Genomic DNA, 14,068 nt, shown 5'->3' with positions numbered 1-14,068 from the left:
AGGAAGCAAATCTTTTGTAAACTCCAACACGTCGCTAAAAAATGCTTAATTTTATACTTAAAAGAAAAAGCCTTGTCAGTATTGCCTGTTGCAGAAACTTAATGAAAGATGCCAATGAAACCAATTTAGTTCAGCTATTCAAAAAAATCCTGAATATTTGATTAAATTGCAATATGATTTGCACAGGTTTAGTTTATGTGCACCCCTTATTACTTTGGGCTGCTCGCTGAGAATCTAAAAGACATACTCTTGGCTTGAGAGAGCCTGAAGGGTGGGCTTTCCCATAGCAATGTTGCAGCTCAGGAAGTTCAATGCTAACCCTAGGAAGTGGCAAATGAAGATGTCATCTGAGGGACAGAAAGGTCTGAGTGAGCTGGAGGTGCCTCTGAGGAACAGGCCCAAGTAGAAACCTTTACGGTTCAGCTGTCACATCATCCTCCCTCCAACTCATCCCCAGGGCAGAGCACAGAGAACTTGGGACTGGAAAGCTTTGAGACATGAAAATTTTAAGCCTCAAAAAGACCAAGGAATTACAAATGTGTTTTGTGAGGCTTGGACAAACCAGACCCCAAGAAGGGGAATAGTAAGCATGAAAAGCCTATGCCATAGGTCCCTTTAATTTGATATCACATCACCCAAGACAAGAAGATTAGTTAAATGTTGTATTAAAAAGCCACACTGCATATACAGAGTGATGCTTCCTGCAGGTTTCCCTCCCAAGCTTCAGGCACTTGTTGGTTTAAGGGCATCCTGCAATGTAAGCTACAGTCAGATCATTATTTCACTAACCTCCCACCCTGTGTGCATACAATTAAGCCTTTTTCTTCATAGGTGTATTTTTAGACTATAAAATCCTGTGGCAGTAACTTCCATTTAGTTATGTGTAATGCATAAACCCCCCCAGCCTCCTTTGGCTGCTTTAGCCATAGCTCTCATACGGTGAGAAATGTCAAATCATTGCTCCTTGTTTGCCTTTCCCACAAGTTTTATGATTTTAGGACTGCTAAAAACACATGCCAGGAGAACTCCCCAAGACAAGTCTAAAACAGCAAAAACTGGTAAAGAAACAAAGGGAGAAGTGAGAGAAGCAGATTAAAGCAAAAGTAAGTATGTATCAACACAGAGGTTTAAAGCTCTGCAACATTTAAATAGGAGTTGGTGCCATTCCTACTGTTCTAAGAGAATCAGTGGCATCTCACATTTCCTGAGTGCATTGCTTTTCTTCTGTCTAATTTGTAGGAGGTAGCATGTCTAAAACAGAGACACTACTTTAAGGTGCTTCATGGCAACTTCCCCACCAGTTTTATTTTTGGGTTGCTTTGATTTCCACCATGACTTTACCTTCAAAGGTGCTTCAGAGCACACCCAGCTGATAGTTCGTGTACATGTACCCTGCCTAGTCAAGAGTCTAGCTCTTGCTTTGACATGCATTTTTCATTTTTATCTTCCTAAATTGAAAGGCATGCATGCACACACCCCGACATATTTCTCATCTAGTGTCCCAGCCTAACAGCTGTGCTTTAATTGGCCCAAGGCGTTAAACTGAGCCCAATAGCTATCTGAGCACAGAGCCGTGGCTCACATACATTTTCCCTTGTTTTCTTTTAACATTGTACCTCACTGAAGAAATAAACATAGGCTAATACCCATGTGTCAGACTCATTAAAATAACACATTTAACAGGATTAGCAGCATCTCTGCTTTGTTTCCTTCTCTGGCCCTGCAGTAAGAGCTGCTCAGAGTGGTCCTGAGGTGATGTTATCGGCAGAGATAGCCTCAACAGGCTGCCTTCACCTGTGCCAGTCCTGGGACAGATTCTGCCCACCAAACATCCTCCAGAAATAACCCACAACTCCAGTGCTGAAGCCCTCAGGGAGCACATCTCAGACACAGGCACCTTTCATACCTTTCCTGGGTTGTAGCTGACCCTTCTCCAACATGACCTTTCAAGGGGAACTTCCCACCATGCACAGGAGGTGTGACACAGCCTGCAGACCAGAGGACAGAGAGGTGGAGCCAAGAGAGACCAGCACGCTGGCCAAGGGCACCACAGGTTCCTGGCCCAGCCTCCACAAATGCTCCACCACGTTGGGTCAAGCAGACAGGACATGGCGCATACTTGGGGTAGAATTACAATGGCCATTACTCAGCCTGTCTAAATGAGAAGCTAATGATGAAGTGGGAGGAATGACAGCTCCACATTAGAGGGAATTAAAGCCTGCTGCTGGAAGGAAACACTTTGAACCAAACACCCCATTTCCCCCCTCAGTTTGACATGTGCTTAATGAGGCATCGCTCAGGAACCCTGGAACAAGGTGTAGAAACAGGAACTTTCAGCCCATGTGATCAACAGCCATCTCTTGCCCCTTGCGAAGCACTGAGCCCCCCGTGCCCCCAGCAGCCTCAGGGGGCCAAAGTGGGAGCAGATTGAACCCCCAAGGAGCAGACACCAGCCTGACTTTAGAGCAGCCAGATCCATGACTCCTGCTGGAGCTCTGGGAGACACACATGCTCGCGATTCAAAAGCTGTAAAATCCAGCTCAGCTAAGTGGAGGTTCTAATTCAAGAGAATGCTGCCCTAAGACAAAGCAAATGATTGTGCAATCGGTATTACCTGCCTGACTTCAGCTACCAAAAAGAAACCTTGAGGAACCTCAGTTAATCTAGAAGAAGTGTGCAATAAACAGCAGTTTCAGTGTGCAGTGCTGGAGTGATCAATGTGAGTGTAACAGTTTAATGTAAATATAAGCCAGTAATTTAAGGTGGTTATTTTTAGCAGCTGCAGAGCTAAGGGAGAAATGGTGCTTGCAGAGCCAACAAAAACTCAGACAAGGACAGTGTGAGTCTCTCTGCATCTTCTTTGCCATTGCTACCACAGTGCTGACCTGCCATGCCCTCTGTCACACACGGCTCGATCCATGGCCTCCGTGCACCCTGGGGGAAGTTACTACAAGTCATTAGCTTTTGTTTTTAGATACTCTGGTGGTGTTGGGACAGCCAGGTTCCTCTCAAGAGGGGGTTACTCTACAACACTAAACAGCGTTCACTGATGTCATACAGTTTCTCTCTCTGGGAACTTCCTTCCTTCCCTCATGAGGCAACCCCAAAGAGTCACCCAAGGGAAAATTTGCCTGGAGGGACCTTGGGTCACCCCATCCCACAGTCCACACTACATGTGCATGCAGATAGATATATACACACACATACATACACGCACACACGTGTGTGTGTGTGTGTGTGTGTATAATGGAGCAGAAACCCCAGAGTGGGAAGACCAACTCTGGGTCAAACCCAAATGCAAGTCACTGCTCTTATACATGTCACACCATGTGGCACACGTGCACTTCTCATCGTGGGTGGTGTTGCCTGTCAATTTACATTGACATTAAAAGGGAAATCAGATCTTTAGGCTAAATGTGTTCCCATTTGTTTTTGAAAGCAAGCGATAGGCAGAGCCCAATTTACTCTGTGCCTAACCTAGAGTAAAACCTATTTTCAAGCAAAGAATTGCTTGCTGAGGGTGTATATACAGAAGGAAGAGGCAGCTGGGTTTTAGCAGCATATTGGCCACTATGTGCCCAGGTCAGCTCCCATTGAAGTCTGAAGATGGGGATGGACATTTGTCTGGGCCCATGGTGGCCGGCTGCAGCAGGGGGTGGGCTCAGCAGCTGAGGATGCTTCATGGAAGAGTCTGGCCACAGCATGGCCTCTGTGGCAGAAAGCAATCACTTGCAGGCACCTGATGGGCAACCAACACGGTGGGGCAGATCAGGAATCGTCGGTGGTCCTGAGCAAGGCCAGTCATACAGCTTTGCTAGGGGAAGGCAGGCTTTCCTCCTCTGTCCTGGTACATAAACCCCTGTATGTCAACTTAGTTTGTAGTTTTAAGAGGTAAATATGGGAGAACTCCCTCAGACAAATCTGTAATTAGGAATATTTCACAGGAAAAGAGAGATAACAAGGGCAATGGAATTAAACAGAAATTGTAGGTGTATTCTGCTCAACAGAGCATGGGCCAGGAGCATTTGGCAAATAAAAGGAAAACATTATCATTTTTCCCCCAGCATAAGAAGAAAAGCCCCAGCAACCCAGCAGAGCTCTGTCTGGAGCACAGGAGCAGAGCAAGAGGGATGGAAACAGGGACAATGCTGGGGGGCCGCAAGTCCCCAGGGCCCGGTGACTGCCCAGGCCCCTGCCAGAGGTGCGGCTGCTCCCTCGCCAAGGTGCGACTCTCCCATTGGCAGCGCCCAGCACCAGCTTCCCCAGTAAGGTGACCCTTACAGGTCAGCCAGACCCTCGCCACGTGAGGCTGAGCGAGGCCTGGGAGCCCGCAGCCCATACCTTTCACCAGGATGACATGGTGGGACAGCAGGTCACAGGCATCTTGCCTCGATGGACGTGGCCATTCCTCTGAGCACCAGCAGTTAAGCCCTCTGGATCAGCCGTCTGCTCGTGCCACCCCTGAGGCACCTGGCCCCGAGGCCTCCCAGTCCCTCAGGACAACGCCGTCCCCTCACGGGCAGCTTTCACCCAGCGTGGCGAGGGAAAGGAGCGTCCCAGGGAGCGCCCAGCGGCACCCCCTGCCCTTCAGCAGCAGCCACTTTCTGCAGCCACCTCTGGATTCAGCCACAACCTCCCAGCCTCGCAAAATGCCCGGCTCAGGTCCGCAAGCCCCACAGGACGGGCCCAGGCACCAGGCAGGTGCCCACCCGCGCTTCCCCAGCTCGGTGGTCTCCGGGGAGCGCTCTCCGCCTTCCCGCCCCCAAGTCCTCTGCTACCCCGCACAGGCAACGTCGCAGCTGCTGCCCTGCACCGTGCCTCCTCCTTCCCAACCTGCAACCCTTCCCACCTCACACCATGGCCCCACATGCCGCCTTCCCACCCGCTGATCAACGCCCTGCTCCCATCTCCCCACCGGCAGCCCCCAGACCAAAGCCCCGTGCTGACACAAACGGTGCCTCTGGGACAGAAACCCTTCAGGGCCCTTCTGCTACTTCATGCACGCAGAAGGGAGGCTAGCAGCGCAGCTGGCCCCTCGGTGCCTTCTTTCTGCTTTTTCAGGTTTTATCTCTGGAGGCCAAATAGGCCTTGGCAAGAAAGTGGTCTCACATCATCCATCCATGCAGAGGTCAACTGAGCAATCAGAAAAGCCAGTCAAAGACAAAGAGCTTCTGGAACTTCATTCTCAGCAGAGCTGCCATTTTACCACAAACATTTATACCGTATTTTGACCTCAAAGGAGGCTACCAAGCCTTAACGTCAAAGATTCAGCCATTTGGCCCCTTCCTTCTTCACCCTCTTGCACTGGCATGGCATGCACCAGCAGCACACAGCCATGGCTCTTCTCCTACAGTCACCCACCAGCTGCCACATGGCATCGTGGAGCAAGGGACGTGCTGCAGCAGCACAGCCAAAGACACAATCGTTCGCAGGCTTTACAAGTGCAAGGTCTTCCCACAGGGCCCAGCGAGACATGTACCCTACTGAGAAACCTCCAGCGCCCATGATACCTTCAGGAGATCTACCTTGTCTGAAACTGGTCCTGCCCCATTGTACAACTTCTGTGCTGGGATTCTGAGTAGGGAGCAGGTCTTGCAAGAGGGAAGGCAGGATGCAAGCTGGAAGACCTACAGGGAAGTTAGGATTGCTCCAACAGCTCACACCAAGGGGAGAGGGGTAAAAGGGGAATGATCAGCTGGGGTGGGAGAGCTTATGAAAAAAAAAAAAAAAAAAAAGAAAAAAAGAAAAAGAGAGTAATTCTTGGAGCCTGTCAGTGAAACTCTGTTAAACCACTGCTAAAGTTTGTTGTCTGCATTTGTGTCTGTAGTATCTTAGGATGACACTCACTTACTTACACTCTGTAAGAATTCCAAAAAAACGTGAATAACTAATGAATATGAGCTGAATATAAACATCGTTTAACTTGTTGAATTTTCTAGTATATGCTTCTGAAGCATGTATTACCGTGTATGCTCAATTTACTAAAAACATTAAATACTTTGCTTTGGCATTTAATACATCCTTAAGTGATAATATATTCTGTATCTCTACCATCATGCATAGATGACATAGAAATACACACCTGAAAATGTTTTATTTCTGGAGAAATAAAAGAAAAATGCCCTATCAAAAAAAGCCTCATAATTTTAAATTTAAAGGAAAAATAAAAGTAATTAAAAACAACAACTACTGAACTGTAAGCCACTTAGTATGAAGATGCACGTTATTAATGATGACATGACCCCACAGGAACAGATATATATGTGGGTCCAACCTTGCAAAGCCAAGCCCATACATGTCTTTATTCCCTACACTGCAGGATCTGACTTTCCCATAAACCCGCTTGAAAATGCTGCTATCCATGTGCTTAAATATGAACAGCTACACTGCCAAACAGCTCAGGAACCTGTACTCCTGGGTTTTCAGAAGTTACACAGACGGCAGATAGTGCAAATAGTGGAAGGTTGGTTTCCTAATTAATTTCTAATTTTTAAGCGTGCCCTTCTCAAAAGTTTAACATGCAAAAAAATGCACACAAAATAGCTCCAAACCCTGTTTCTCAGAGAAACACCTACCTTCACAATTCAAAAGACAGAAACAAATCACAGTTGGATTTACCAAGGTGCCCTCTTCTGGCCTTCAAAATAAAAAGTTAGCTTGCTGTCACCTAGTTTCTTTGCATGGAAGAGGCATCAAAATGAACAGCTGTTTGTGCAAATACTCAATTTATTTAATAAACTGGCCAGAAAAATAGCACTACAGATAGTTCTTGATACCATACAAAACACATTCAAAAATTCTTCAGTTATAAATGAGTTTATAAAAATAACTTATTACATTATTCTAGAAATCTCAGTAGAAATATATGAATTTGTTCCCAGGTAGAAATTTAGACATAAGGTATTCCGTCCAGAGGGCTGGAGAGTGTACCCTCTATTGACACCGCACTACTAAATTTCTGAGAACCATTTAATAAAAGTAATCTGAACCTTTCTGCTAAAACAGACAGAAATGAAAAAACAGATCATAAAGCACATTCATTTCCATTACAAAGAGGGATTTTCACCATGTCTTGATAAATATGTATACAGTTTATCCAGCACAGGAGGAATATTCAAGAATTCATTATTTTCCATGGAAACCTCTGTTGTAAAAGTATTGTTTTCTTAATTAAATATAAAACAAAGCACACACGGAACTAAATAAGCTTTTAGGCCATGTCCACGTATAAGAAGTTTCACTATTGGTTTTTGGAGGCTGCGTGGGGGTTTTGTTTGCTTGTTTGTTTTGGGGGGTATCATTTGGTTGGGTTTTTTTGATTCTACAGGGCCACTAATCTGAGGGAGAGTCTCACTGCTGCTGTGTTCAAATTGGCCAACTTAGACCTGAAACAGTGCAGCATATGATAGTTCATATGGAAAGGAAGAATTTATTCAAATTTAATAAAGTTGCACAGGGCTCTTGGAAGTATAATTCATTCCACATTGGAATTGTGTCTGTTCCAAACTGGATTAATTATAATCTCATAAGATTCAAGATAAAGCTAAGATCACATGTACGTTATATGCATGGTTGTTACTTTCAAGGGAGAAAAACCACAACTTTCTGTACAACAAGGCCTCAATAAAAAGTATTTTCCTTTCTCACTAAGGAGAACATTTTCCCAAGTAAGTTTCCCTAAAATAAAAAGTCACAACAGAGTCAGTTTGGAAGCCAAGAAATACTTATTCTAGACAGCACTAAACTTTTTTCCAAAGACACCTTCTTCCTCAGGATCAAATATGTAGACACAACTTCCCCTCCACAGGCATGTGAGCTGGTAAAAGGCTGGTAAAGGTCATGAGACCTCGCAATTGCTGTGTTATAACTGAGCACGCATGGGCACTATGCAATTGTGATAATCTTCTTGAGTTCAGAAGTTCTTTGTTCAGGTAAGAAAACAGAGAGGAATAAAACTAAAACAAAACAGTTGCTGTCCAGCTGCGCTAGCAGTTCTTCCATCACTGCCCACCAGACAATACAGGCTTCAGGCTGTGACTTCATGAAAGCATTTGTTAAATGCCCTGCTACGCAACAGCTCGACAGTCAATATTCCCATTGCATTGCTAATTGCCAGCCAATCACCACAAGTGACCAACTTCCAAAGTGCTCTTCTCCTCAGCATGATGGAACACCCTGGTTAAAACCTACACACTTCCACAGATGTCCGAGGATGACTTCTCCAAAAACCTTTCTTCTGAATTGCACATGTCAGACACTGTGATGAAAGTCAGTCTCTGGCAATAACAAGAATGGGGGTCTTTAACCTCAGCATCCGGCCTGAAGGGTACTTTCACCAGAACGCTTAGTCACGGACAGGGTGGTGAATATCTGAAAAGAAAGAAAAAAGAAGATTTTTAGTATGGCTAAAATGAATTTTTTCTGGAAGATCAACTTGGGCATAATGCTCAAACCCACATCTATTTCTGAAAGTAATAAAAGAATAATGAAAAGCATACATTTTAAATCCTTGCCACTAAACAGCGCATGCGCACACATACAAATACCCTTTGTTCTCTTCATTTACCTTATGGTCTTCCTTATACAGTGGAAAAGAAAGAATTAAGGAAGTCACATGGCTTCATACCACCTTCTGCTTAATGCTCTTAAGTTTCTACAGTGCAAACAAGCTCAGCAATAATAAACTCTGGTCTTTACACCTAATGAATACGTGTCTTTATGGCTCAAAGATAACTTCTTTGTTGGGAAAGTGAAGTTAACCTAAGGCAACAGCTTTGGGGAGAACATAAATTTTGCCTCTGTACCTTTTTAGTTATTACAGAAATGTGGAACTGATTGCTGATGTAGGTATTATGTCTGGGATCTGTATCCTCTGAATAATGGCTAAGAAATACTTAGTCAATGTAGTCTGAAAAAGTCCGATCTTCACTGCTCTCAAGTTACATTAAAGAAAACAACATATTAAAAAATAATTATTGTAAAATTAAAAGGTATCAAAATTCAGGAAGAAAAATCCTACAAAAGCTTGTTTAATATTAGAACTTTACTATGCAAATATGCATAGTTTTGCGTAGATAATAATACAGAGAGGAAAAAAAGGAAATCAAAACTACTTCTGCCTAAATGGTTCAAAGTTGCAGTAATTAGCTATCATCAAAGCCATCTCTCAGGAAGAATAAACTTAGCACAGAATAAAGTACATACACATTTCAGTTATGCAAATAACACTGAAATATCTAAATATAACGGGGATCTGAAAGCCCTACAGTTATCTAGGTAGGAACTCTCCTGCATTAGGGCTGCTAGCAGCATTTCAGAGAAGAACATCAATAAATGATGTATCTCTTCCACTTTCTATAAGCATGTAAAGCATTACACACGAATCAGGAAGACAAATGCATGACATATATATGGCAGAAGAACAGCAATATATTTAAACTATAGTTCATGGCTTGAGACAGGGTTTTTAACTCTTCAGTTCTGATTCACAGACTGACATTTATTATTTATTATCTTCACTTATTATTATTTCACTTTGAAAGACAAAGATTAAAACATGCAAAATTTATCTTCTTTCTTTTTGGCCCGACTGCAAACTGTGGGTGTGCTAGCCAATTCCAATGGCTGCAGGGACCACACAGCTCCCTAACTCCAGCTGGGAGTCATTTGATAATTATTGGAAATGCAAGTTTTTTGACAAAATTTGTTAGGTATCGAAGTGAAGACAAAACCTTAGGTCCAACAAGTGGAAAGCCATTATTAGCTAACTCAAAGAATCATCCCAGCTTTCAGAAGACACTTGCTCTTCATCACAGCTGCTCGATTATACACACCTGTATTTCAAGCGGTTCAGTACAGCCTAGGCTGCAAAGTAATTCCCTATAAAGCTGAGGTCCTACCAAATCTGTTCTTGCAGTTATTTGTACTTTGTCTTGCAGGAAACTCCATGCAGTACTCATGTTTTCTGAAGAATAAAATGCTGCTGACATAAGAGAAGCAAAATCTGGCTCTAACTTGTTAGCAGTGAGGAAAAAATGGGACCCTCAGTCTTACAGTCTTCTTCAAGTTGAGTAGTGCCATGTTTCACAGGAGACTCTTAGAGCAATGAATTAGTACTAATGCCAGTGAAGATGTCAGCATTTGACCCTGCAACACTGTCCCTTTCCTGCTCAGATCAGACTTCATTTTTTTTTAGCTTTTACATGGATATAAAAGTAACACCAATATTATCCATCATTCTGTTCATCCAGATATATGCAGTCCTCACAAATTCCCAACAATGTTTAAGCATTTTTTAAATCAAAGAATACCATCTTGCACTTTGATTTTTTGTTTACTGCTTAAGAGATTAAATTAAGTAACAGGCGCAAAAAAACTTTTTGAAGACTGGCACTAAAAATTATCACTGTTCCCTGGAGCTTTTAAATAGTGTGTTTCTCCTGAGCCAATTTCTTCCTCCACCACTCAAACAAATATGATTATCTGAAATTACCTCCCTAAATTACGTCTAATCATCATTCTATTCAGTTTCAATTTTAGCAGCTCAGATGTCCAGAATAAATTATGACTACCATCCCCTTTTCACACTGCATATGCTAATATCCCACTTGAGTTCACAATGCCTCCCTCCCTCGAAGCTCTCCCTCCACAGGGCCCCCATAAGGTAAGGACCTGCAACCCCTCTTCAAGGGCTTCCAAGAACACCATTAGATAATACTACAGATAAAAAGCAGAATCTGTATTGCAGATGCTTTGAAGATGATTTAGAATGCTAGCAGTCCATTCCATCAATGGAGTTCATACTATATTGCATATACTGTATCTCTTTGGAAACACAAAACAAGAGAAGCAGACCTCACTTCTGCAGACCAGCATCCTGGTGCACTCTTACAACTCTTTGTAGCTAACATAAGCAGGTAAAAACAGAGATTCTGTACAAAGACCTACAAAGGTCATAAACAGTTTGCAGGGATCCTCAGCTAATATAAATGGGTCCTAATGCTACTACAAATCAGTGGAGCATCTCTGATTTACACCTAGGAGAAGGTGTCCCCCACCCACTAGAGAAAATTAAGCTCTTTGTTACAGAGGAACAGCAAGACAAACACAAGAAGAAACGTTTGTGTGGCCTTACATACTTCACTTCAAAAGTGAAGGCCTACAGGTTAAAGGAGAAATCTTTAAAAGGGCAGAATTTGATCGAAAAATTGTCATGTAGCTGATCCCCTTCCCAACACCAGTTTACAAGCCTGTTTTGAGCACACATATCTAAAAAAAATTAGCTTTGAGAATTATTTTAGCAGAAATACTATTTGAAGACCTCATAAATGGATCTTTGAGTGGGAGGAAAAAATCTATACTTTCCAGCAGAGACACCACTGGATTAGGGGAGACGATAAACATTTCACAAATGAACACACTAAAAAAAAAAATAATCTCCCAACTTAAATCTAAGTGTTAGATTGCTAAATGGTAAAACCAGATCATTTCCTGTCCTTCCTTCCCCTCTACCCTCCCCCAATTTCAGACCTCTTTAATAGAGCTCTGCTATTCAGATTTCCAACACCTTACCCCAGAACGCTACGAAAGCTGGGCTATGTATACAAACCTCTGCACAGACGGGATGAATTCCTATGGTGCTGTCCAGCTGCTCTTTTGTGATCCCACATTTAATAGCAGCTGCAAACCCTTGGGTGACTTCTCCAGCATTTGGACCAAGGACATGGAAACCAATGACTCTCTCCTAAATAGCAAAGATAATCAAGTGCAAGCACAGTCATGCATTCAGTTCTCTTTAGACAACATGTAAGGTTTTCTTACTCAAGAGCATATAATTCAATCAGCTAACAAAACATACCACAAATTAACGTAACCACACAAATGTGAACTATCATTAGCGCCAACAGATGGGAAATAGTTGGTATAATTTTGTTCTTTCTGAAAAGGAAAAGATTCAACTAAGAACTCAAGAAACAGCTGCCTTACAAAGTTTTGTGCAGGAGTCCTCCATTGACGCCAACAGCATACAAATTTAACACACACCATGGTCTATGCTTGATTATTTTGTTTGTCCAAATTGCAACCTGCATTTAAATTTTATTCAGGCGAGCTACTCCACTCATTCCAACAGACTGCTTGCCTAAGTAAAGACGAGCACCTTGCGTGAAGGTTTGCAGCATCAGGGCCTATGCTAGATGCTACATGGTGCGTTATCTACCGAGGAACTTTCAAGTTGGTAATTGCTTACAGGAAAGGGTCACAAGCTGAAGTTCTGGCTAACCAGGTACAACAAGAAGTGTATCATAACTAAACTGACAACTACTCCAGCTGCAGTGTTTGCTGTCATTGGGAGATAATACACCTAGAGACTGGCAAAAGAAACTGAAAGGCATCCAGTTACAAGGAAGATATTATTACTTCACACTTCTCATATCTGTACTACTGTTCAATTGCAAAATACGTCAAACTACTGCACATATAGCCTCAGCACTCAACAGAACAAGCTGTGCTGACCTGACCTGCTTTTCTTAAAGAAAGGCTTGCTTCTCTAAGAAAAGCAAGTCTCCTTTAGCAAGTACAAACTGCTCTTTAGTGGCTTTTAGGGCATTAATCAGATCGCGCTGAGCACAGACGTGGCCCAGTTGGCTATCAAAACTTTTCTGCTCCTCCTGCTAAATATCATGTATAAGGGAGTGTGGATACTCAGTAATACACTGAAAAGTTGTTTTTCTTTCAGTAGGCCTGAGGACTGAGATTTACAACAGGGTTTATTTACGTAAGTAATGCTCTAATAAGGATAATTCCATTTTAGTTATTATCTTATTTTCCTTTAAAAATATGGACATATGTAATAATGAAACCAAGATAACTACGATTTTAAATAGTTACTGAACTATTTTTCATCCAGGGTAACTTCCAGCTCTACCACTAGACGTTTAAACATGTTCCAAATTTTCAGGACAACAAATGGAAACAAATCAATGAAACACTTTCAATCACCATTAAGCCTTTTCATTTCCTTAAGTAACTTTGGATTATGAACATAACCATGGGTTCTAAAATAGCTTCCACACTAGTGCAAACTCCTCCAGGAGGAGATGGGCAAAACCAGACAGTTTTGAATATTTTACAAAATGGTGATGTGATGCTTAGAAAGATTGCAGAAAGATAAATCTGTATCTAATGATGAAAGAAAAGAGGTAAAACATGTATTTTTTTTTAGGACTGATACGCCACTACCTTAACAGGAATATATTTTAACAGCATATTATTCTTCATAATAATGTATATTATTAAAATCAACTAATTTTTTTATTAAATAGATGATGATCATTCAGAGAGGGGCATACCAGTCTTTTAACCAATTAGTAATTTCCCTTGTGCTTCAGCAGGTATGGTACGTTCTATTGCCAGGAAATTTTATCCTAGTCCAAGGATAATCCTGGCATTATCACTTTAAATGAGATTTGTACAGGCAAGGTACATTAATCCTGTTAGAATGAGCTCAAGGGTTTTATAGACACGTGGATTTGCAGAGGTTTCAATTTGTGATGGCTTCTGAGTGACCTCAATTTCAGAGAGAAGAATCTCTTAGAAAAGAACGTCCCAGTTTGGGGAGGGGAGAATAAGAAAAACTGATAAAACTTCTAACCATTTTTACATGCATTGATTCCCTCACATTTCAAAGTTAATGAAGTCTTAGAGATCTCTACTTATTTTATGTACATGGAAGACACACCATATACCAATAGTAATGGCAGAGTTTTCTATTTTACTAAGGGTTGGTTTTGTACAAACAAAGTATTGCATCACTATTGTCCTGGTTTTGGCTGGGATAGAGTTAATTTTCTTCTTGGTAGCTGGTGCAGTACCATTTTTTAGATTTAGTATAAGAATAGTGTTGATAACACACTGATATTTTTAGTTGTTGCTAAGTAATGCTCATACTAAGTCAATGACTTTTCAGTTTCTCAGGCTCTGCCAGTGAGAAGGCTGAAGCAGCACAAGAAATTCAGAGGGGACACAGCCAGGACAGCTGACCCGAACTAGCCAAAGGAACATTCCATAC

The 14,068-nt window shown here is 42.3% G+C and overlaps 1 protein-coding gene across 2 annotated transcripts in view; it reads right to left on the bottom strand.

Moving 5' to 3' along the window:
* Positions 1 to 6,706: 6,706 nt before the first annotated feature.
* The window catches only part of TXNRD1 (thioredoxin reductase 1), a 28,571-nt gene continuing 21,209 nt past the window's right edge, over positions 6,707 to 14,068 (bottom strand). For both annotated transcript variants that reach the window (XM_080394009.1, XM_080394010.1), the window contains exons 13-14: positions 11,609 to 11,743; positions 6,707 to 8,370 (exon numbers count right to left, since the gene is read on the bottom strand). In XM_080394009.1, the coding sequence (XP_080250135.1) occupies positions 8,308 to 8,370; positions 11,609 to 11,743 (198 nt within the window). In that variant the 3' untranslated portion in view covers positions 6,707 to 8,307. The remainder of the gene's footprint in view (positions 8,371 to 11,608; positions 11,744 to 14,068) is intronic.

Source organism: Falco punctatus (genome assembly GCF_963210335.1).
Source record: "Falco punctatus genome assembly, chromosome: 6".
Lineage (NCBI taxonomy): Eukaryota > Metazoa > Chordata > Aves > Falconiformes > Falconidae > Falco > Falco punctatus.
Note: the sequence above shows the minus strand (reverse complement) of the source record. Positions and strands in the feature narration are given on the sequence as shown.